This window comes from Drosophila sulfurigaster, chromosome 2L (assembly GCF_023558435.1).
Source record: "Drosophila sulfurigaster albostrigata strain 15112-1811.04 chromosome 2L, ASM2355843v2, whole genome shotgun sequence".
In the NCBI taxonomy this organism is placed as follows: Eukaryota; Metazoa; Arthropoda; class Insecta; order Diptera; family Drosophilidae; genus Drosophila; species Drosophila sulfurigaster.
In genome coordinates this window covers 11,805,368-11,831,283 of record NC_084881.1, presented here as the reverse complement: position 1 = coordinate 11,831,283, position 25,916 = coordinate 11,805,368, and the positions used below count along the sequence as shown (strand labels likewise).

The 25,916-nt window shown below is 41.7% G+C and overlaps 2 protein-coding genes across 11 annotated transcripts in view; both read right to left on the bottom strand.

Moving 5' to 3' along the window:
• LOC133850880 (probable myosin light chain kinase DDB_G0279831) overlaps positions 1 to 25,916 on the bottom strand; it is a 62,409-nt gene that overhangs the window by 10,282 nt on the left and 26,211 nt on the right. For 3 of the 10 annotated variants that reach the window (XM_062287122.1, XM_062287123.1, XM_062287124.1), the window contains one exon: positions 21,547 to 25,863. In XM_062287122.1, coding sequence (XP_062143106.1) covers positions 21,569 to 25,863 — 4,295 coding nt within the window. In that variant the 3' untranslated portion in view covers positions 21,547 to 21,568. Of the gene's footprint in view, positions 1 to 1,361; positions 1,529 to 2,348; positions 2,367 to 21,546; positions 25,864 to 25,916 lie in introns of those variants that run through there. The other 7 variants (XM_062287129.1, XM_062287130.1, XM_062287132.1 and 4 more) reach the window with 6 other exon arrangements.
• On the bottom strand, positions 3,715 to 5,507 carry LOC133850622 (uncharacterized). Its single transcript, XM_062286747.1, has one exon. It carries the CDS (start codon positions 4,646 to 4,648, stop codon positions 3,872 to 3,874), a length of 777 nt encoding a protein of 258 aa, XP_062142731.1. The 5' UTR covers positions 4,649 to 5,507; the 3' UTR covers positions 3,715 to 3,871.

Below are 25,916 nucleotides of genomic sequence, written 5' to 3'. Positions count from 1 at the left end.
ATTAAATATTGAATGAATAAAAAAGTTTAGTGTTTGTTTTTAGAGAAGTATTAATTAACAATTTAGAACAAGCTGTTTGTGACGCATTACAAAAAATAAGATTAAATTGAACCAGAATTTTATTTCTATATTTATCATTGTTAATGCATATTTTTAGTGTGTGCTATAAATTCTATATTTAATTCTTTATTTTATAAATTCTATATTTAATTTTTTACATTTTAACAACTTAAATTCCCTTTTAGATTATTTCAAAACTGAAAAGAATTATATTAAGTTAAATTCCACTTAACATTATTTTGAAACTCTAATAAAATTTAAGTTCTTGCTTTTATCTTTGCTATTGTCTGGAAGAAATAAAAGATTCAAATATGCATATAAAGTGCAGTCACTGGAGAAAGATTAAATTCATCTTGAAAATATTTAGAACTTTGTTTTGTAAAAGTTTTCTAGTTTTCTCCTGTGACTGCACTTTATACACAAATTTCCACAAATTTGATATTATGCTTAATATTTAAATAACTCAACTATTTATATGAGTAACAAACTTGGTAAGAAAACTTGGTGAACTTGGTTGATTTCAGAGAGAGGCAAATAGACGTGGCTAATAAGCTTAAAACAAATGATAAACAAGGCTTGGCTTAGCTTTTTTTTTTTCGTGGTAAGACGCCTTTGGCTGCAGCATCTAAGCCTTCTACACAATCTACGCACACACACACACACACATGCGCGCAGTTGTGTCTCTCAAGGCAAGTGCTTAATAAAAGATTTCAAGTGCATAGCAAAAACTTGAGTTAGCATCTCAAGTGTAAACAATATGGCTGTGGCTACCAACATTTTGCCTTGGCTGTGGGACAATGTGAAAGACCGAGAGAAGCAGAGTAAAAGAGAGAGAGATAGAGAGTGAGAAGTAGCGTAAGACAAAAGACTGACAAAAGTTAATCACAGCCGTCATACACGTATGCAATGGCACTTCAGTGACTGCAGAAGGAGAGGAGCAAAGAGAGGAGAATAGAGAAGAGGTGGAGAGGTAAAGCATTTGCAGCCAAGGCGCTGAATGTCGTCAGATGGCGTGTGGAATTGTTGTGCCGCAGCTGCAATTGAATCAACTGCAACTGCAACTGAAACGAAGGAGGCGGAGGCGGAAACATTTGCCAGTTGTCTAAGCTTATTTGGGTCATATTCAAATGCCGGCGGGGGAGGGGAGAGGGAGTGAAGGAGACGGGGAGCGGAAGAATTGACTGTTTGGCAGCTGATTTGACGTCAACATGTGATGTGATGTGCTTCGCTTTGCTTTGTTTTGCTTTACTTTGCATTCGCTGTGATTTGATATGATAAAACAAATTGTCGCTCTCATTTACCTGATCGTATTGCAGCATATTCAGTTCTTACTGTTTGCGATATTTCGATTGTGTTGTTGTTGTTGTTGGTATAGAGTATATGCATTTATTTGTATGTTTTTTACTTTTTATTTGTTTATACTATTTTTGTTGTTGTCGAATTTTGAAGGAAATGACAAGTGTTCCGAGAGAGAGAGAGATGAGAGAGAAATTTATTAGACACTCGCATACACACACACACACACACGAGAAAACTCAATTAGCACACGCACACACATAGAGCAAAAGGAAGTCAATAAAAGTGCCATACACACACACACACACACGCGCACACTAATACACACTGGGCAAAACTGCATGCCATAAAACAGGCACACCCAAAAATCTTTGGTTTGGGGACACAGCGCGAAAAGTTGCTAGGCCAACAACATTTGTATATTTTGTGTATTTTTATATTTTCGCCACTTTTTTATTTGATTAAATTTTGGGTTGAACGCGCGCACACTGCTCCACGCCCCCTCCTACGGCACCGCCTATTTTCCCACACACTTCCGCACTCGCTGCGTAGCTGGTGAGTTGACCTTAAAAAGCGACACAGGCAAAAAAATAAAAACGAAGCAGCAGTAGGAGCAAAAAAAAGTGTCAAACGCACGCAGCAAATACACACACACGCATATGTATATACATATATATAGGTATATAGTATATATACATATATAGATATATGTATAATGCGATATATAGGCGATAGTATGGCGCAGCGCGCGCATCAATTCATATTTTATTGTCAAGGGAACGAATGTATTTTGCAGCTGGGGAAGTTGCAAGCAGCAATTCGAATCGAGTTGAGTTGAGTTGAGTCGAGTCGAGAGGCAACTTGATTTCCAGTTGGCCAAATGCGTTTTTTGGGGCGCACTCTTGAGGCTTCTCTTATACATATGTGTGTGTGGGCGTGTGTGTGTGTATTTTTCGCTTAGCCTAAGTGAATTAATCAAATTTGGCTTCTACTTGAGCAAACATGGCGCGCGCTACATGCAACACCACGCAACAGAGAACAGCACGAAACGCAACGCAACACAGTCACAACACACACGAGAGCGAACACTACGCGCCGTTTGCCATTTCCGGCGCCGAAATGTATGCTACGCTTTTGGATTTGTGATAGATACTGAGCAGCGGATTCGAGCAGCAAAGCCAAAGTCTAAAGCGAGTGCCAAACGCGTCTTTTATGGCAGCTTTCGCGCATGCCAAACAAATAGCGAGTGGGGAGCTTTTTTATGGCAAACACACAGCAAGGATGCAAGTTGCTAGTAATGCCCTGTGCAGGCGCAGACGAAACACCCTGTGTGCTGGCGCATAAACAAAACGAACAGAGCAACAGGCGGCTGAGCGAGTGGTAGAGAGAGAGAAAGAAGAAGAGCGAGTGAGACACTTGAGTGTTTGACAGCTGCCTAAAAGCAGCAGCAGCAGCATCAACAACAGCAAAAGTAGAGTGTCATTGGGTCGCCTATTTTTAGAGCAGCTCTCGCCATCTCATCCCAACCGGAAAACGTAGCACTCACGCCACGGATGGAATGGGATGAGCTGCTATGCTGTGGCATGGCAAGACCAGTCGACAGCAAGTTGACAGCCTGTTAAATTGCAGCAGATTATCGGGATCGAGATGCCCGAGAGCTGATGCAGTCTCAGCTGTTTGTGTCACTGTGACAAACGTGTCACTGGGCCACAGCCACTGCCACAGCGGGTGTAAAATGTGGTGAGATGGGGGGATGGAATGATAAGCCTTAAATGACGGATAGTAATAAAGTTGAGCAAGTGTCAAACAATATACCAAGTGACTCGATTCGGGTTATAGATTTTAAGTAAAAGACAATATGTGGAAGGTATGTTAAGGAAAGTCATTAAAAATAGCAATTCAAGAAATAATGTTTTTGTTTCCTATAAAGTAATTTCAGGGATATTAACTTCATTCATTCATTCTCAATTTTGATCTTCAAATTCAAGGAACAAAGCAGAGTTTTTGAAAATTATATACATTTTGTTTTGGTATTCAATAATCATGCTAAAGAAAAGAATTTGTAAGTATTTTATCCCCATTATTCCTCATATATATGTTTAGACTGAGAATGAGAAGAAAGCAAACTCGTTGTAGCAGAAATATTGAATGAATTGCATGAAATTCTTTAGACATCAAAAGGAATTTTCATTATTCGAATGTTAAATATAATTTATATTTAGTAATTTCAAAATTCAATTATTCTCTAAGATTCCACAATTGAATTTCTTAAGATTTCTGAAATAAGGAATATATATGCATATCTAAGTATAAATGAAAATATGTTTGAATTGTTTTTTTTTTACTTTTTTTGTATTGTTTAATGTTGAAATGTTTTACAAACAATGTTAGTCTACTTGATGAAAATAGTATGATTATGATTAGTATGATAATGATTATGAATAGTATGATAAGGATTACAAGTTTTCTCTTAGGAAGATAAAGTTAAAGCTGCTGGCACTTGGAGTTGTGCCCATCACAAGGTAAGGTAGCGCAGGGCTCTGTCGAGGAAGCATTCCTCGGGAGATCCCTGGCCGCAGGCGATGCCACGACGAGATTTGCTGGTCAGTTGATCATACTTTTGCTTCATGGTGCTTTCAAGCAAATGATTGCAACGTTCGGGTTTCTCCAATTCATCTGTCGAGGGTGCCTTGGCATATTCCCGCTTGAGAACCATGCTGATGATGCGAGAGCGAGTGGTGCGATTCTTTGGCTTGCTGATAACCTGCGAACGAGGACGCACCGGAGGCAAAGGAGAGCCAGCATAGACACCCGATTCAGCCGAGTCCGAGTCGAGTCCAGTGCTAGAGACACCGGCACAACTGCAATAGGTAACGCTGCTCCTTGGCGATTGATTCGAGCTGCTGCCATAGGCTTCATCGTCGCAGATGTCGTACTCTGAGGGAGTCTTGCGATCCACGGGAAGAGCATCGCTGATGGCATAGGGAATGCACTTGGCCTCCATGTACATCAAGGGTTCGTCCACAGCCTCCTCAGCACTGGGTGTGGGACTCACACAACGATCACTCTCCAATTCGGCAATGCGAGCCTGTTGCACCTTGCGCTCTCGTCGCTGTTGACGGCGCTCATGACGCTCCCGTTCGATGCGGGAAATCGTCTCGATGGACTCCATGAAGAGGTGCAGATCACGCTTGACAAAGCGGCCAGCATCAAGGGTAAACGTCGTAGTTGTTGTGCCGAAGCAGCTGGGCTCGATGAAGTCGACGAACTGTGTGCAAGTGTAGGTGGCCATTTTGGTATTAGCTTTTAACTGGGATGTTTCACAAATGCGGTTAAGATACTCGAGATGTGTTTGCTTCACTGGTTGCTGTGCAACTGATGTCTGCTCTCATTCTCGACGCTGTTTATATAGCACTTGAGTCCGTTTAGGTAGCCGTCAGCGAAGGATATGTCCGAACTACCTGGACAGGTAGGCGACACTTGCCACCCCCTTTTGGTCGAAGTCCCAGCGACGTTTTCGCGTTAAGTGCAAACCTGGTAATTAGGTTGCCTGCCTGGGAAATTCCTTGATTGCTTTTTAATTTTGGCATTTCCCAAAAACGGGCCACTGGACACACGTGCTCAGGTCAGAATCGACGTCAGGTCTCCAGAGAGATGAACGCGGCTTTTATAGCTTCTCATGCATCGCTTCTCCATTTCATCACCTCTTCGCAGGTTGGGCCATAAAACCCACAACGAAATCATTTACTGGGTTTCGCCTTTGACACTCGGCTGACATCTGTCAGCTCGTTTATGATAGCGACCGCCATGACTGATGAGTTGCCAGTTGAACTAAATCAATATGTCGCTGCTTGCTTTGCATAAGACAATTTGCACATTTGCCTTAAGCTGACAGCAGCTGACAGCAGCTGACAATAAAATGCGACTACAAATCAATGTCTTATCGAGTAGATTTATGTTTGAGATAGTTTCGCTTGAGTTATCGTCTGTGCCGAATTACAACTTGGTAGTCTATATATAAAGCTGACTGAATAACTTGATACGTTCATTGTCAAAAGATAAGATTATGTTGCTTTAATCATTCATGTAGTTAATCATGAAATAGATAGAAGCGCAATTGCGGAAGCTAATTCCGAGAGTGTTTTGAGCTCTATCTTTTAGAGGCTAAGAAACGATAATTAAAATTGGTATACTTTAACTATTCTATTTTAAGAATAATTATAGCATAGTATATTAAGGAATTCCTTCGGTTATTCAGTTAGAAACCTTAAGAACCCGTTGAAGTCTTTAGAGTTTTAGGCGCCATTAAATCCGAGGATTTCAGTACTCGGATTAAGCATTTAGTTAAGCCGCAGAGTTATGTGTGGCTTAAGTTTAGATGTGCGTGAAACTCTTGATCCAAGGATTAAGATAGCAATGCTAAACTAGAAAAAGATTAAATCAGGTTTCATATTCATTATCCTTGACTAATCTTCTTCTAATCTTAATCCGTTGGCTACTCAGGTAATGTGTTTGATTTTACTGCAAGTACTGTGTAAATTTAGTCAACCGAAGATGGGAGCAGAATAAACATTAAACGGTCGTAAGTAAGTGGTAGATATGAATAAAAGTTTGAGCACTCTCTTAAGAAGCTTTGCACACTTTCTTTTATAAATAGCCAAGTGCAATTTCAATAATAAATGATTAAGCAACTCAAAGTGAACATTACTTTGCTCTTTGCTGACACAGTTTAAAGTTGAGCAAGTTGCTAAATTAGTTGACAAGAAGTAAACAGTTTCAAGTCATCAAATGTTTACGATACTCCAAGGGCCCAGACAAGGGTTGCCTGATAAATGAGTGTCGAGTTAAACTGACTCGCAGTTGCATAGTTTGCATGGTCAGCCAAAAACTCGATTTGAGTCTAGACAACAGACTGGGACGCGACTGAAGTGAAGGCGAGTAATTAAATTCATTTTTTGGGATCGTCTGGAAATCTGAAAATCACAAATGATGAAGTATCTTTTTTTTGCCTTTTTTGCCAAAAGATACGAGAGTAGTAGCAAGAGAATGGAAATGCAGTTTAATACTTCTACAACTTGCAGCTGTGCGAAACGAAACGAGATTCATTTGAAATGCACTTGAGAGATGAGAGATCTTTTGAGAATCACTGGCAGAGAGAATGAAGGGAAGGGGAAAGCACTTCTTGTGAAGCTGTGCCGCTGTTCAAATCCATTGAACTTTCAATTAAGCACGTAGCTGCTGGGAAATGGAAAGAGTGGAAGCGTTGCGCCACTTAACCCATTGCTGCCTGCCTCTTTAACGAGCTGCAAATTGTTTTTGGCCACTTAACAGCTTCGAATTAATTGCCTTAAATTAATAAAGCCAGCTAGACAGCTAGCCAGCGAGACCTCCGCATCTGCAATCCAAGCCAGACAATTAGCAGGCGTGGCACTTTATAAACTGATTGAGATAACCGCAATAACAAAATAAATTCACAATACGAGACGCGTTATAGAAACCAGTTTAGTTACCTTGTTGAAGAGATAGCGTGAAGAAGTGGAGCAAATTAGTTAAATTGTTTTTAGAATGCATCAAGTTTATAGCGTTCGCTGCACAACTGCACCCTACGGAAATATCAATTTACAAAACATAAATGCCAATTGGCAAATGACAAGCCCAAGACGACAGCTACAAATGCACACTTGAGGAGGAGCTGAAGGAGAGTGATGAAGAAGGGGAGCAGGGTGGGAAGTCCGCACACTCGACAACGTTGTGCATGCGTTGACGGACGCCCACAAAACACAAACAAAAGCAACCCAAACTTCAATTGCTTTACATTTGTTAAAGACAAAGCACAAATTGTAAGACAGCGAAGAAGGGGGACATCACTACAAGCAAGGGGGAGGAGGAAGGAGGAGCAGAAAGAGGCACTCGGCACCTACAAGAGATATGCTAGACTATAATGTGTGTTATTGATCTTTAAAGAGGAGGAACTGGCAACTAAATGAGCATAGATAAAGTGCGAAGTAAAACGTTTGCTCTAAATGAAATTTAGTAATGGATAAAAATGGAAATAATGAATTATTATAATGATTATAATAACTTATTTATCAGCTCACAACATAAATGAAATAAATATATATAGAATATATAAGATTTTTAACAAACATTTTAATTTCTAACGACACAAAACCTAAAAATAATTCCTAACTTAAGACATAAATGTACATATATAAGATTTAGAAAATAATTATAATATCAGCATATTATACAACGCTCTTTCCCTATTTGATTCATGAGTTGGGCCCTGACCTCGCGTCAAGCCCCTTTTGAGACACACAGTTCCGCTGCAGACCCCGCCACTGACCGTAGCATACCAAGAACTGGAGCTCATCTCATCTGCTCGTAATAGGGTCAGAATAATAAAGGCGAAATGAAAACAAAAGTTAAACGTCTGCTGCTGGTTGCGTGCCGATCGTGCTGCCTCGGGAGACTCGGGAATTGTCTATTTATAGGGCCATTGTAATAACTCCATCAGCAGCGGAAAGTGATCCATAGTAGCTGCATGCGGTATGCCAGCATAAACTTCAAACAGATGTCAAGCCGGCGGTCGCGTAATTATTATTAATGTGCTGCTCCCTTCCATATTCATTTCCAACCCAACCCAACCCAGCAGAACAGAACAGAACCTAAACGAACTGAGCTGAACCCAACCCAATTGTAACTCAGTGTACATCGTAACATCACAACACATCTGATCTCATCTAGCAAATATTCAAACAAACTATGCATCTCTGTTTTACATTAAAAGTTATTGCCAGAGATTGTTTCTTTCGCTTTTTATAAAACGAGGCGTTTACTTTTCTCTCTCTTGCTGGTCTGTGGGGTTGTTGAACCTTCGGTTCAACATGTGGGGCGGTCTGCGATTTGCTTTTTTGCTTCGGCGTTGGCTTTGGCTTTGGCGCTTCACCAAGCATTCTTTGCCAATGAATGGCGCTGCTTTGATATCGAGTAAATGGGGCCCATGGAACCGTGGCACAGTTACAAGTCGCGGCCACACGTTGGGCGCCTCAGTCAGTCAGAAGAGTCACCTTATATGGCTTTCGCTACGCAAATTCATTGTCACCATTCTGAGAATATTTTCTCAAGTTGACAGTTGATACTTTGCACTAAGCTTGCGCCACTTCCCCATTCACAAATTGCACTCAAGACCCACACACAACCAATCAACCGAACCAAACCGAACAGAACAGAACTCAACTCAGAGAGAGCTGCAGAGATAGATAATCGAGCGCTTAAATTGCAACAATTGTCCACTGGGAGGGGGCGTTGAAACATCGCGTTGTCGTCGCACAAAACAAATCAAGAAAATTGCAAACTAATGCTGACAATTTTGTTGGGATTTCGCAAAGTGATAGACGCGCTTACGAAATGTTTCTAAAATGGGAATGGTAATTGAGTTGACAAAGCTGCGATTAATTTCACTTTAATGGAAATAACTGGTCACGTATAATTTACAATAGTGAGAAGCACTTTTGTCTAACTAAAATGGAATTTCAAATTGAACGAAAACAATCAACTAACCTTTATCTGAATTAGTTGACCGAGATAAACAAGAGAAATATTTTCTCTATTTCTATAGATTGTTACAGCATGTGAAATATTTTCTATATTTCTAGTATAGATTATTATGAAATTCTTATAAAATTTCTATAAATTTTGTGTAAATTCTTCAAAATAATGTAATGGTAAAAGTAAAGTATAAATATTTGAATATAGTATTGCCTAAGTCAACAACTAATGTCAAGCAGATCACCATTAACAATAAGAAAACCGAAATCAATTAAGAGAAATATCTTTTCTATTTGATATTATTATGAAATTAGTATAAATATTTCTGTAAATTCAGTATTTTTTAATACTGCCAGTAAAGTATTCTCCATATCAACGTAAATATCTTCTCAATTGAATGTGTAGAATATTATGAAACTGCAATAAAATGTTGCAGAAAAACGTGAAATTTGCAACAGTAAAGAGTTTTGTGCATTCTCCAAAATATAACACATTATTTATTAATTAAGTCTGGTAATATAATGGCACATCTGGCTAGTTTAATTAGCTTTTACAATACATTTAATTATATATTGTTATGGCTAAAATGTCTGGCTGTCTAACGTCTGTCTATCCGAGTGTTGTTTATGCAAGCGCAGCGCCACCGCCATCGCCACCGCAACCGTCACTGCCACCGCCACCGCCTTTGGCACCGCCACGCGGCATTTGCCACCGCATTTTTGCATGTCGATGAACGCAAATGAAATTGAATTGAGTTATGCGAGTGCACGGCAAATGCAATTTTTGCTTTAGTTTAATTAAATTTTTATACACTTTTAGTTTTAGGTTTCGTTGTTGTTGTTTCAATTTTGCGCCTGTTAATGGCGTCAAAGCTGGGCAGCGAGCCAACAAACGAAACTGCTGCACAATTAACTTTTTCAAACAATATAATAAAAACAAACAATGCGCGGCATGCGGCAGACAGCAGAAAAGACAGAAAGAATCAGAAGTTTACCCGGCCCCAAAAGAAAAGTTGGTGCACTCGGTCAGTGGGAGTTCGTAGCACCTTAACATTTGCGGGCCTAAACACTAAGTAATCGCGGCTATTTAAGATCTCGCATCGCAATCGAAACTGGGCCAAAACTGACTGCGTGTTTGTTGGCTGACTCAGCAGCGAGTCGCGAGAGTCGAGGTGAAAAGTGCGTTTTGCATAATTTTCTGGCAACTTAAGCAATTGACTTTAATTGCCTAAGCATGGGCGTTAATCAAGCTAATTGCTGACATCAGCTAAGCAAAGTCTCAAGCTACACAGACACGAGGGTTGCCCGAGCGATAACGATAGTCGAAAGTGATGACATCGTAGTTAAGCATAGGCAAATGATCTCAGCAAGCGAGTTCAAGTTCATTTGGCAAATGATCGGAATGCTTGAAACACATTAATACAGCAATACAACAAATTATGACATAACGATGATCTAATGATCACAGCGAAACAGGTCAGAGTAAGGTAATAATTCGAGGCTGATCACATGTCACTCTCAATTATAAATCTAGACTTTTCGCAATAGGTTTTCTTCACTTAAATGAGGCATATTTAATGGCACATGTGTGTTAAAGACCTAATTGAACGACCCTCTCACAAGTGCTCATATTCATCATCACCCAAAACGTTGCGTAACTCTCGTTTTTCTCTCTCTCTTCTCTCTCTCTCTCTCTCTCTCTCTCTCTCTCTGAGTCAGAATGATATCACATAACGCCTGGCCGCAGAGACGAGACTGGAATTTCAATAAACGAGTTCTATTACAAAAACGCATAAGGTCCGCTTCGAGTCGCTGGAGTCTAGCTCAAGTCGCCTCGCGGATTGTTTACAATGACAACAAAGACTGACAAAAATAACAACAACAAGCGAATAAAGTCAATGCTAAGCGTTTTTATTAATAAATATGCAATAATATTTGCGCGCGTTTCTGCTTTTATATAAACACAAATTGACAAGACTTGTCTGAGCTTGTCTATGCGACGTCTGTCCGTAATTCAATTGCACGAGCACAAATATTTGATTGCCATCAATCATCAGGGGACTGATGGAGCCCCCAATAGACAAAACAGTTCTCTGTGCAAATTATTTGTAAGCGCAACCTTGGAATATACTCGCTTATCTGTTGTCACATTTGACAGTCTGTTCCGCTCTCTGATCACCTTAATTTGTGCAGTCCAATGAGAGATGATGTGACATATGCCAAAATCAAAATCAACTCAGATGTGGCGTGTTTTGTTTGTCTCTCTGTGGCAACAACGGATGTATATCTTGATAATTTCTCTCATGCATATTTTGTGTACAATACAGAAACTATATATAGAGTACAACAATAGTATTGTATAATTTGAGCAATTGAAAGCAATGGCAGCTGTGATAAGCCTGTGGGTCAACGCAGCGTATGCGTAATGTGTGCTAAGTGCAAATGTGGGGCAGCAATAAAGCGAGTGACGAGGTCACTGCGAGACTGCGTAATAATTGATATGCTTGCAAATTGATTATGGATTAAGCGCAATCAATCAAATCAAATGTAAAAGCATAAATCATGCAGACTTTTATCATCTGAATAAAGAACTGATATTATTACTTTTTTACGATTACCGACAAAAAACAGCAAGATGAAATTCAGTTGAACTCGAATCTCAAGCATGATTTATATGTGCATTAAATCAGATTTATTTTTATAAACTTCGAAGAGAAAGCTGCACTTTAGAACTCAATGTTGAGTAAGCGTTGCTTAGTTTATAAGCTGCAAATAGCAAAGCTATCAATTGCTTATTGCTTAGCAACCATAAATTAGTTGCACAATTAAATAAACTACGAAATGACTAACCAGTCACGTAAGAGGAAAGTGTTAAAGCATGTTCAGACATTATCAACGTTGATTAGCTAACAGCATTATGTAGTTGTGCCCCAACATATTCTGCTCGGAACATGTGCTTGATGATATCTTTCTAGAAGAAACTCACCACCAAAGCTACGCTCCATAAACTCAGTTGCAACCCTTTTTATTTTTTATGCAGCAGCATAATTTGTAACATTTATTCAAATGAAAAAACTTGGAAATTATGCCTGACTAAGCTGGGTTGGAAAATGAATTGAGTGTGGTCAGAGGAGGGCAGAGCTAACTGGTTGACCAGCAAAAACATCCCAAAGACTCACACAGAGAGAGGGAGAGAGGGGAGAGTGAACTGCGAGGTGTCTGTGGTCAGCTAACCTGTTGGGGTCAACGACACGGAGTAAGGACTTGATGGATTGACAAACTGTTGCAGTTGTTGCCCTGGCATCGTAACAAAAAACTCTCGTGTCCCGTACGTTATTGATTGTGAAGTGAACAACCACCCTAAAGTGAAAGAATTGCCAGAACTTAACCCTCGTGAGGTGACGTGACTGCAAACGGAAGCGGATGTGGGCGACAAAATCGTTTACGAGCCCAAAGAAAAGTGTGCTTCGAATCGTTGTTAAGCTTTAGGAATACCCTGTAAATATTACTACATAGAATTGAAATGCAATAAACCTCACTTGTTTTTGGCTAAAGGGCAGCTGGCTATTATTATGAGCAGTTAGCTTGATAGTGTACTATATATGGCAAGCATAACTGCATCTGTGCACTTTATGCTTCCTGTTGATTGCAATTAGGCGAGCATGTCAAGTAATTATGACATGGGCAAAAAGAACACAAATGATGGGACAGACAGTCGAATAACAGACTGTTCATATCTGATGTGCTGTCTGTCTGTCTGGCTGTTTGTTCGTGTGAAGTGGCAACTACTAGAGAGGCAAAGGGCCATTGTCATGCCTCTCTGCTGATGCATCTACTGGCAACAACATAATGGGTCTGGCCCAGACTTTGATTATGGCCACCGTGCCACAAATGTAAAACGAACCGTAATCAAATGGTGAAGGAGCCACAAATGGCAACAAGCCGCTAACTGAAGTTGGCCAACAACCAAATCGGAGATCGGAGTTCTGGCAGCCTTTCAACTAGACAACAAAACAATAACACAACAGAACAGAAAACAGTTGCGAGTGCTGCACGTGCCTCGCATTTATCAAACGCATTTCATGCCACAATGACGCTGATATGGCTCGAGCCTCCCTAATGGACGACGACCCTGACTATCTAAATATTATGCGAGTGTAACCTCCATAGACTACAAATAATTTACATTTTATTTTTGTTTTGCTCGACGAATCAGCTGTCGCAGTGGAACCTCAGATTCCTCTCTCTTTCTCCTTCTCTGTTTCTGTCATCACCCAGGGAATTAACTGAGAAATGCGGGCAACAGCAACTGGGAGAGAAGCAGAGTGCAGTACTTGAGCTGACCTTTCCGCCATGCCCCATGGAGGGAAACTGTAGCAGACAGCAGGCAGCAGGCAAATGTCATTTCCATTTGCATGTGTCACTGAAAATAAACTCCAAGGAAATGCCAGCAATGGCAAAGGAATTCAGCAAGGAGAAAGTTGCCTTGCAAACGAAGATTATAATTATAATACGCTTGATACCCTAAGCTGATGATAGTTCAATGTCTATAGAGAAAAGCTTTCAAGTAGATTTAATATACAAATTGCAGAGAATATTGGAGCAACATGTTGATTGCCTTTTATCTCTACTAAAAGTGGCACTTCAATGCGATTGCAAATGTTGCACAAAGAAAGAAGCTTAGAAGCTATGCACAAAAGAATAAACTAAGTGATATTCTGTTTAAATTAAAAAAAATTGAAAAGATTGAAAAGTCGAAGATTAATAGGACAATAATTATAAATATTTAAAGAAATTTGTGTACTGGAGATAAAAAGAATTGGAATCTCAGCAGAAACAATAATTTCATTGCAGACAGCTGAACAAATTGATTAAAAGTGTGAATAGTTTATGTTGATTATGTTATTGTATGAGATCTTTAAAGAAATTCGCTGTAATATCTCCCCTCTCCCTGTGAAATACTTCCCCTTCTTGAATTTCGTGTGTGTTGCCAAAGGTCAAAGACCACTCAGGAAATATTTTCATGGCGCTTTGATTGATCGACTGTCACGTATTCCGGCATTCCTTAACGGTAGTCGCTAAACAACCCCATGAGAGAAGAGATAACAAATATTATAACTCGTAGAAGGGCAAACAGAACGAAAAAATACCATGACAGAGAGAGAACTGCAAACATTATGCATAATATGCTAAACGATTGCATATACAGTATGTTTTACATAACTAAACAGAGATCTACTTATATCACGAGACTCTCTCTCTCTCTCTCTTTCAGTTTTGCTGAGCATAAACAGAAAACCGAAAGATGCGGCACATTAAAATGAGATTTATTTGAAAGCAGCGGAGGAACAACAAAGTGTGCGACTATTTTTGGAATGCAATCCATGGCGCGGGGTCGAAGGGGAAAGGCAACAACACACATAGTGGCAGCGGAAAAGGAAGTGCGCGTTATTTGTCTCTATGCTGCGTGTTGTTCTTGTTGTTGTTGCTCTTTTCGAGGGTATTCGACTCGAACTGAACTCTGCAACAGCAACAAGGGCAGGTGTGCAGTAAGCAGTAAGCAGCAAGCAGCTGACACCGTTGTTGTGCGTGTGTTGTCGAGTGTGTGTGTGTGTGTGTTGTCTTTAGTTCCAATCAGCATTGCGTTAGCCTTGAACATTTGCTCGTTGGCTGTTAACTTAATTGAATTCATTTGCCATTGGCCCACACACACACAGATCGGTGTCTCTTTTCTGTGTGTGTGTGTTGTCTTGGTAACCTAGTTTTTGTTTTTTGAAGCCAAGCTCGTTTCTCAAGTCCAATTAAGTTGTGCGGCTTTTTAAGGCTTGGCGACTAGGCAAATTGACTGGGAATGTTGTGCGGAGGTTTTAAGAATCGCCACCGCCTTCAAAGACAAAAAGAGTGCAAAGTACTTTGTAGTGTCTCTTCAAAATGTGCTACTGTTTATAAGTATTGCATTGATCGTGCTGTTCTGGAGTTCAAGAAACTCTGGAACAATAAACAGTGATGATTCCATAGATTCTTTTGCATGAACAATGGATGATCAACGCTCACAATTATGAGTCTTCTGTTTTCTGTCTTACAATGAATTACAGCAGTGATGTCATTGCTCACACATTTCGTTGTAGTGCTTTTGACACAAATTAAACTCTAATAAATACTGTTATATAAGCAAATATAACAGTTATTCGCAAAGTATTTTATCACTGTCTGTAGAACTTGTTAGCCGGATTTCAGTCTATCAAAAAGTTGCACATATTAGCTAATTTTCTATGTATGCCAAGCATTAATTACTTTAAACTTTTGACTTCTCAGCTGTTATTTAAGCTGTTATACTGACACACTATTATAGTCAATGTATAACTGTTATACGTCCAGCTAATTGTTTTTTTGTTATTACAGAATATATTTAAGAATTCGGTGACTGTTATACAAACTGACATAATGTTATACAATCTATGTTACTGTTATATGTTTGAATAATTGGAGTAAATGTATTAATAGAAGTGATTTTTAAGCAAACTGGCATACTGTTATACTAACTGATATACTGTTATACCAATTGACATACTGTTATACCAACTGGTATACTGGTATACCAACTGACATACTGTTATACCACCTATTGCACCGTTATATCAACTGTTATACGTTATACCAACTGGCATAATGTTATACAAACTAAGCTACTTATGACGGAATAAACTCATGAAGGCTAACACGCCTTTATAATTATTTTTTTCTTTGCTACGTATTAAACTAAAAAATTTAAGTCTATTCATAGTAAAATAAAAATGCCACATTCGTTGCTTTCGCTTTGCAGCTCTTTAGACCTCTTCAGTGGCTTGGCAACCGTCTTTAAAGGCCACTAGACGCATCCCCTGCAGTGTTGACTGAGGCCTCCACCCCATCCCCAGATCCCTCTACGCTCCAGTTCCATGCAACGCGACATAATAAAGTCCTTTAACCTTTTGCTCGACTTTCATACACATATATATATATATTTTTTTTTTGTTGTTGTTGCTCTTTGGATATGATGCAACTGCAACTTCCGCATATCTTGACGGGGTTTATTTTATGTGTGTCTGTGCAACGCCATGTGGCAGCTTAGGACCACTTCAAGCTAACGGCTTTAAAAGGCTTTCATTATGCCACATACTAGATGTCGTATCTGCCACGAGGTGCAAGTCGAATTAACAGCCAGTGAAATGTGGCATGTGATTGCCATCAGTTTGAGACTTTTGAGAGCACTTGTAATTGGGTTCCAAAGCAGCATGAGGCGTTTGCTTGTTATGGTTGTTGTTGTTGTTGTTGCACGATGCATTCACATTTTTACGAGAATGCCATTTGGAATGTTGTTTGTCGCCAACTCATAAATTACTCAGCAACAAAAAAAGGCAATAAATACATGAGCACAAAAACTCATATGTAGATTAGCTGAGATGCTCTTTAAGAAAACACAGCTGGCTCTTCCATAATTTATCATAATTTTTTATTATAGACAATGACTAAACATACGGGAAGAGAGTAGAAAAGATTCTCAAATCCGACCCCAGCCCACTTTGCGTTCTAAAATCGACAGTAAACAAAAATAAAATCGCAAAAAAACAAGCTGCAATCAGCTTAAAATTCCTGCACACAAAACAACTCGAAAAAAATATTAAAGCGATGTGTATGCATAATTATTTAAAAATGTTTTTCAGATATTCTGTAGATCTGTAAACTATTTTTAGATTGCAAGTTCATTGCGCAAAAGTACAAATATTATTATTTCGCACATTTTTCAAAGCAACGAAAAATTAACAGATCGTGAAAACTTGCAACAAACTGCGTAAAATCGTTAAAATTCATTTGCTGAGTTAATCAAAAAGTGAAGAAATATAAATACTAAATACGATATATGTAATGCTCAGCAGCAGCAGCAGCAGCAGCTGATGATGAGTCAATGAAAGTGAACGATATAAATCAGAAGTGTTCAATAGCGTGTCAGGTGACTTGGCTGAAAGTGGAGCATGTTTTTGGCCAAGACGTAAATCGATATCGGCACTCAGTATATCATTCAATGTGAGTACCCCAAAAGCCAGATAAATATAATAATGGATTTGTTTGTAGTACAATTTGCATACTTTTTGGCCAAGATAAATGGAAAACGGAGGTGTGAATGGAAATGGTTGAAAGCAAAGCAAATAACGATTAGACACAAAAGTCCAAAAGGGAAAATGGGCATAAAGCAGGCAAATAACTGTTTACATAGCAAATGAATGCTATTTAATTCACAAAGACGTGAACGAAATTGAATTTGTTTTCGAAATGAGATTGAATTGCTTAAGAGAGCACTAAAGGAAATAAATTGGATAAATGCTCAGCTATTTGTAATTTTTATGATGATATACGAGCCTCGTCTCAATTGCATCAACACGCGCCCTGCTATTAATTAATATTAAGAATCGTCAATTAATTTCCAGCAATTATTTCCTGGGTTCAGCTGCACCTAAAGAGCGCCTCCACATCTACGAGTATTATATGTAAAAGTATAGAGGGAAAGCTAAGGAAATTGCACCCACACATTTCCCAACGATATACAAATTGATTTGTCAGTGTGGCAGTTGGGTGAAGGGAGAAAAAAATAGAAAAAAGAAACAGAGTAAAGAAAAGCGCGAAATGATAAATAAACTTTGTTTTGTTTAAGAGTTTCTCAATTTTCAATTGTTTACGCGCAAAAAGGAAAATTACACGCTGCGAAAAGAATGGCGGCGAAAATTAAAGGCGTGTGAAAAATAAATTGTGGGCAGCAGCAGCAACATCAGCAGCAGCAGCAGAAGTGACCAGCAACAACAATAGTCTAAACACTGAAATGAGTTGAAAATAAACTGAAATTAATTAAATTTCCTGCCTTTTGCGCACTTTCGCCTAAGGCGTGCTCACTGTGTGGGAAGCCACTGTTGCTCAGACGCAGTACAGTCGTGGCGCATTTCAGGCCAGACTAAATGCTGTTTTAATTTGAATAAATTAGCGAGTCTATTAGACAATGAACAAATACTTAAGCTGTGAGCTCAGCTCTCAGCTAAGCACTAAATATATTGAAGTATTTTAATTAGTTAAAACGAATTTAAGTAGTATGTGTGCAATTTAGGTATTTAAAAGAAAGCGCTTGTTTTTCTCCATTTTGACGCTTTTTTTGCGACTTCTTCGCATATTTTCAAGTTGACTTTTTCCGCAACCATGAAAAGCAAGTTGCATTTTCCAATCTTTTTGTCGCAATTGTTTTGACATTTTAGGCAAATGCAAGAAAGAGAAAGGTAGAGATGGTAGACATGCATTTGTTGAGGCAAAACGAATTGCTGCAAATATGGCAATGAAAAAATCGTTTAGACACTTTACAATTGCCACCAAAGATAAGACAGTCTAGGTATTGGTAAAAGAAACAGGTAGAAAATACCCAGAGAGAAAGAGAGAGGAAGGCAAAGAGAGCAAGTGCTATTGTTAAAGCAACAGATGGCAAGAGCATAAAATTAATCTAACAGCAAACGATTTACAGCTGCTGCTCCTACGTGACAGGCGACATCAGCATCGATCATGTAATATTAACAGCGCTGTTACAATGCACTGTTAGAATGTTAAGAGAGAGAAAGAGAGAGCCGCTCTCAGTTTGGCAGACAGCCAAGCGCCTTGGGCGATGTTTTGTGTGCCATGCTATGTTTTTACCTTCGCCTTCGCCTTCAACTATTTACAACGTCGACTGCTCGTAAAGCGACTGAGAATGAATGTTAACGCAAATATTTGATGAAAATGAAATCTAAGCGCGCTGCGAACAATTGAAAGCCGTTGGAACGCACACACATTAAATAATCATCAGACTATGGGGGTAGGTGGGGTAAAGGTGCAGTTTGTTTTGGGTTCTTGTACTTAGTTGTTGTACTATCAGAAAGCACACGCACAGATAAGCAAATAAATAAAGACGTAGTAGTACTTATGTAGTCATTGTACTAGAAGAAGAAGAAGAAGCAGAAGTCCACTAACCAAAATACTGGGTCGCGCTTTTCCTTAGAGAAATTTCTGAGATTTATTGTGCTATCACAAGAATTTGTTTGCGCGCATTACAAAGACAACAAGATTTACAAATTTTAATTAAGTTTCATAATTGGTATGCTTGAGGGGGGGACAACCACAACAACATAATAACAATATCTATGTTTTGCTTTCATTTTTCTGAGCAATTATTTGATTATTATTTTCGTTTTTTTTTTCATTATTATTCCACTTGACAACTCTCAAGCGCAACGCGACGCAAAAAATACAAAGTCACATTTCCGCACGAGCAAACAAATACTTCAACAAGTACTAACTATATACAAATGTACAAATATCCACATAACATACATAAAGACAGTTAAATTTAAACGGAAATCAAGGCGAAAGTTTTTCGACGTGGGAGTAGAAGAAACAAATGAAGACATAGACATCGACATAAAAGACGCCAAAAATGGGCGCAGTTTCAATCACGACTTACAAGTAAAAAAACAAATTCGAACAAAATCTATGCAAATGAGACGTAGTTTTTACTTAGTCAGCCTTCTATAAGCAATGAAACATTCTCAATATGATTTATCTAATTTCCAAATTCACATACTATACGGTATGTATATATCTAGGTATACATGCGAAATATAAACATTTGAAAACTCTTGAGTTTTATATACATTTTTATGCATTCTTTCAGTTTCAGTTGAGAGAGAAACGGCATTGAGTCATCTGTTAAATTTTATTTTTCAAATCATTCTATTTATAAACAATGTTTTGCATATCTTCTCGTCTGTTTAACTAAAAACCAGATACATTTATTGCAAAATTTCGCTTCAAACTGGAAACGAAAACAAGTTCGATAATATAATAATAAGTAAACCCAAATTGAATGTCATTCCTAGATATCGTTGCAGTTATTTAACATGATAAGATAGTTGAAATTTTACTTTATCGATTTGTAAGTGCAAATTTTATTACGAAAATGTTGCAAAAAACGATAAAATGAAAAAAATCAATAAGTGCCTTTTGAAAGAATTCTACATTGATTTCCATTGTTATCCTGCATAATTAATCTTAATAAATTAATCAGTTTCAATGTCAAACACACCTGAATGAACAATGAGGAAATTCTGCACACCGCCGACACACACTGGTGGCCAAAATAATGTGCACACCATTAGGCAACCGCCCAAACAAAAGTTTCATTTTTATGGATTAATTTAATAACAGCAGCTAAAGTAATATACTACAAAGTTGGATGAAATACACAATAAGTGGGCCAACTTTTGGGTCAACAGTTTTATGCGAACCTTTCGTTAACAAAAGGCGGCCCAACGACTTGATTAACATAATGGGAAAAAAATTGTGCAGACAAAATGTAACGAGGCAAAAAGCTGCAAAAAACAAAGAGACGAAAGGAGGAGGAGGTAGGAGGTAGGGGGGAGGTTGAGGTCAGTAGGGGGAGGAATGCGGTGGCACATCATTACACACCACATTATACAACTAAGGTCAAGTGGTCATTGTCTCAGCAGCCGCAGCCGCAACCGCAGCAGCAGCAGCAACAGAAGATGACATTAAATTGCTCGTAATTTGTTGAGGAGCCATAAAAACGCGTCTCGAGCAAATTAAGAGAAAATGTGAGGCGACAAACCAACAACAACAATGTCATTGAGAGATGCTCCAAGGACTAACACTGCGTATGTGTGCCTGTATTCACACCCATACACACTCGCGTATACACACACGAGCATATTCAAAGAGCTTCTAATAAATCAAAACGCAACTCAACACGCGTTTCGTAGGCGTTTTAAAACGCATGCACGTTCCAAAGCCGATTAGCGGGCGAATTATGAACGCAAAGGATACGAAATAATGTTAATGGATATGCGACACGCATTAGAAGCGAGAGCTGAGAGTGGGAGAGTGGGAGTAAGAAGAACAAAAAGAGATGACACAAAAATGCACAGTTATTATGTCTGTTACGCGCGAATGAATGACAGAGCATAGACCGAAGTGGGGGAGTGGAGAGAAAGGGGGAGAGTGTCGCAAGCTACCGAAATCAATTAACAGCCGTAAGGAAGATCAAAGTCGCACGCCGTCGCTACTCAAGTGGAAATGCAAGAACTAGAGCAAACGAGACAGCTGCCCCAACAATGCAGGATTAAACGTGGGGCAGAGAGGGAGAGCAAATGTAAATCGCTTCGCATGCATAATTTGCACATTGAGAGAAAATAAACACGAAAAGGAGCAAAGAAAACGTAATAATAATATTGTAATAGGCAAATACTAAAGACAACTCTGGCATCGACTAGCAAATACCCTAGAAAATGTCATTTAAAATATAAATCATTCATATATCCAAATGTGAAAATTTCTAATTACTTATATTTTTAAGCAGAACCCCAACTGACCCAAAGAACGAAACAACCTCATTTGGGAACTGGGTAGAGTGCAAGGCAAGGGAGCGGCCTGCTTTTGGGGATGATGATGATGGCACGAGACAAAAGCCATAAAAACTATGTGTAAGTAGTTTTGCCAGCCAACCCCAAATGGGCCAACCAGTGAAAGGAGAGGGAGAAGGGCATGAATGGATTTTTACGGTTTTTTTGGTACTCACCAAAACATTCTTTTGATTCTCTTTATCCAACAGAAATTCCATGCTTTTGTGCGGTCTTCGCACCGATGCAATTTGCACTCCGCTCGCCTGATTCGATGTTTTGATGTGCTGACCCCCCTTGGCCATCGATGTCGTCGTCGTCATCATCATCTTCATGCTCAACATCATAAGCAGCACTGGTCACATTCAACCGTTTGACCAAATAGCGTTTGTGCTGCTGATGCACTGGATTGCAAGTGATGTCCATCAACGAACGCGTCTTGCCCGATATAACCGTTTCGTGTGTGTCCAAATTGGTCTCGATGAGACCCATCTTATTGTCCAGCATGGGCGAGACAGCAACCGGCACCGCGGTGACCATGGTGAGGGGACGCGACGATGCACCGGCGCCCAGCTGATTGAACATTTGCGTCTTTTGTGCAACGCTAGCACGCGATGGCGATTCTGTACCCGTTACGCCCGCAACCGTTTCCGTATCGCGCATCGCTGTTGTGTTTGTCTGCTGGTGGCCCGATGTCAACTGTTTGGCAAATGCCGCATACTGTTCCCTTTCGGCATCCAACAGAGCATTGCTCGCATGGGCAGCACTGGAGATAGCCACAGCTGCTGCTGCCGGTTGTTGCTGCTGCGGATAGGCAGCACTGGTTGGCGCATGCGTCAGACGAGGCGGCTGCTTGGGCAACGGCGGTTTGCCTGTGACCAGCTTCTGCAGCGTTGACGTTTTGGGCAACTGTTCCAACTCAGCTGTTGTTGTGGTTTGGCGGCTGTGCATGCTCGCTGTGCTCGCCTCCGAGATGTTGCTGTCGTCGAGTGCGCCGCTGTTGCTGCGTGGCGGTTTAAGGGGTATGTGTACGATATCCTGTGATTTGCCATTGCTCTGCTGCGATTGTTTTGCGCTCTGCTTGGCGGCCTTTGTTGTTGTCGCCGGCTGTGGTTGTTGCTGTTGCTGTTGTTGCTGTTGCTGCTGCTTCTTCTTGCGACGCAACGAGAAACGCAAACCGTGCGCGAAACGCGATAGAAAACTCTTTGAGCTGGGATGCTTTTCATCTGTTTTATTTGCGCGTTGCTTCAGCGGCGATTCGTTGTTGTTGCCACTGGGCGTCAAGGAGACGGATTGCGATGATTTCGACATGTTGCTGCGATCAAAGTGACGATGATGATCGACGTCGTCGATGTCGTTGTCGTAACGCTGCAGCAGCTGCTGCGAGGCGTACAAAATGTGATGAGCGCGATTTGTGGGCGGTTCACTTAGAATGGGCAAGTGCAGGCTTAAGGGACGCGTTGGCAAATTATTTGCAACTGGCACTTGAACGGTAACTGGATGTGGAACTGTGGCTGGAACTGGAGCGACGAGCGCGGACGATGAGCTCGCGACGACGCGTGTTTCAAGACTGACGGCAGCAGTGACGCTTGGCACTGAAACCGCCGTCGTCGTTGCTGGCTGCGATGTTTGCGATGTTTTTGTTGGTGGCTGTTGCTGCTGCTGTTGCTGCTGCGTCGTTTGCTGCTGGTTCGTGTCCGCGCTAGCGATGTTTTCGTTGTTATCATCGCTCTCTGCGCTCTTCTCATCGATCGCGCACTCACGCTCTGGCGCTCTTTGTTCGCGCTGCTCTCGCTGCTGCGTTTCTCTTAGCTGCTGTTGCGTCGCTGTTAACTGTAGTTGCTGTTGTTGCAGTGCCCTTAGCTGTTGTTGCTGCTGCTCTGCATTGTAGCGCGCAGCAACATTTTCGTTCTCTTTGGTGTTATAAATAACAGTGGCATCGTTGTCCTCCTCCTCCTCTTGCCCATCGTCATCCTCCTCCTCCTGTCCGCTGCTCTGTTCCTCTGGCGGCTCCTCCGAAGATTGTTCTTGCCAGGAATATTTGCTGACCACGGGGCAAAAGCTCACCTCTTTGCTGAACGAGTTACGTGATCCAGCTGGCAACAAGATGCCCAATGGCTTCGGTTGTGCGGCTGTTTGTGGCAACTGATGCATTGAATTGTGCGCACTGCTCACATAGATGTCATCCTCTGTCTCCTGGCCACCGCCATCAAAGGCAGAAAGATTGGGTGTGCTGCTCACCAGACTGCGCTGCTTGGCCGTGGTGCTCTGGAAGCGACGCTTGGGCAGCATACGCACTGGTTGCGCTGCTTTGTTGTGGCAACTGTTGCTGCTGGACTGCGTCGGCGGCACATCGATGTTGCACTGTTCCAGCGATTGGGCGTAAGAGGTGGGCAGATTGGTGGGATCCTGATCGAAGGTCTTGCCGAAGCTGCTGAAACTCAACACAGGTGTCACTTCTTGCGATAGCACCACTGGCTCCTTATCCGCCTGGCCACTGCGTCGTTGTCGTGCCGGCGGTTTGCGTATTGTGAGCTGCACATGTTGCACTTGTGGTGACGCCTCATCCACTAAATCTTGCAGCGATTTGTGGGGCACCGGTTGCTTCTCTTCTACGTCGACTGCCTTGTCATTGAGTATGGAGACGTTCTTGTCGTAGATCTGACTCAGTTCGTCGAGCAGAAAGTTGCCCTTGCAAATGAGATGCTCGTAGTCCTTGCCACCCCGCTTATCCATGTCTGTGAAGGAGCTGCGTTTGCAATTCTCCCGCTGATCCGAGTAATCCAAGAGTGTCAAATTCTGATAGCTGGCATTCAAATACCCTGCGCCAGCTGATGCTCCGCCGCCGCGATCGTTCCAGCTGCAGCTGCGTCGAATGCGCGGCAAACTGTGGCAATCAAACTGATCTAGATCCTCGCTAGAACTGTGTCCGTCGCTGCTGCTCGGTCGATTGGCGCGTGGACGATTGGCGCGTCTGCGACGTCCCAGCTGCTGCAGCTCGTTGGGCACGCTGCTCGTCGTCGAGGCTCTTGTGGCCAGCACTGGTGAGCACTCGGCAGAGGAGCTGCTGCTGCTTCTGCTGCTGTTGTTGTTGTTGCTGTTGTTGGCCAGCACGTAGCTGTTGTTGTCCGCTATTGATTTGGGAGACGAACCTCGCGGCTCGCGTATGTCGGGCAAACTGTTGCGCAGCCAAGTGAACGAGGCGGCAGACGACGATGACGATGGCGACGACGACGACGACGAAGACGCAGGCGATGCCAACGACGTCGACGGCATAGAAGAGGCTGTTGTTGATGAGCCGCTGGGCGTTGGGGATAGCGAAGGCGAACGCGAATGCGATGCTGATGGCGATGGAGATGGCGAGCGTGCGCCTCTCTCGCCGCTATTTATAGATGATGTTGGAGAGCATAGCGAAGACGACGACGATGAGCGCGGCGTCGTCGTCGTCGTCTCATTTGTCTGCTCTATTTTTGTCTGACACAAATCATTGGAGTTTTTGGAATGCGTTGCTAACGCTAACACTGTTGCTGCCGCCTTTGCCTTGGCTGTTTCCACTTCCACTTCGTGCTCCAGCAGCAGCAGCTCCTCCATCTCCTCCTCCTCGCACAGCTTGTCGAAATTCTTTGGTATGCTTTTCGATTTGGCGCGTCGCAATGTGCTGCCCGGCTCCCCATAACCCGAATCCTCTGACAAATTCTCCGCCGAATTCAGCGGCAATCTCCTAGCTCCGCCTGCATCCTGTTTGCCCGGACAAGCGCTGAGCATCGAGTGTCCGCTGCTGTCGCTGCTCGACGTGCTGCTCGACTCCGAGTCCGACTTCAGCTCGGCCTGATGATGCAGACTCTTGCAGGCGCCAAACAACTCACGCTGCTGCTCCTCAAAGTCCAATTTATGCAGCTCATAGTACGTCTGATGCAGTCGCCCATCACTGGACTCGTAGCGCTTCAGCAGCGATGTCGCCGAACCGCGTCGACTGTCCGGATTGCTGTGGCTGCCTCCAACGCTGCCTGCAACGCTGCCACTGCCGCTGTTCCCGCTGCTGCTGGCCATCGTCTCGCAGCTGAGCAGCGAGGGAGAACTGTTCCCTAAGCTGCTCATGCTTTGGTGCTGCTCCTGCAACGTCATCTGTCGCTCCAGGGACTCGAACTGCACCAGCGACGAGCTGCGCGACAGCGAATGATACGAATCGTTGTCCGAGTAGAAGTCATCAAACGAGCAGCCACCTCGCCTGCTTCCCGCGCTGTTCCTTTGTCCCTGACTTCCGTAACTGTCGCGGGCACAGGCTTCGAGTGCGAGGAAGCGCTCCAGACTGTTGTGTGAGTCCGCATCGTAGCGTGGAGGAGGCGGACGTCGCAGCTGCACCACATCCTCCAAACTGTGTGGTTGTTGTTGTTGTGACTGCTGCAGTTGTTGCAGTTGCATCATTTGTTCGTCCTGCGAGCGTCGCGCTCGCTTTGGCGGGCAAGCAAAGTCACGTTCGGACATGGCGTCGATATCTGCAAGTGATTGAGAGATTAGTCACTGAACTGAACTGTTTATTGACACTACA

Excerpts from the sequence above, each read along its gene's own strand:
- LOC133850622 (XM_062286747.1), bottom strand. The coding sequence starts at position 4,648 with ATGGCCACCTACACTTGCACACAGTTCGTCGACTTCATCGAGCCCAGC.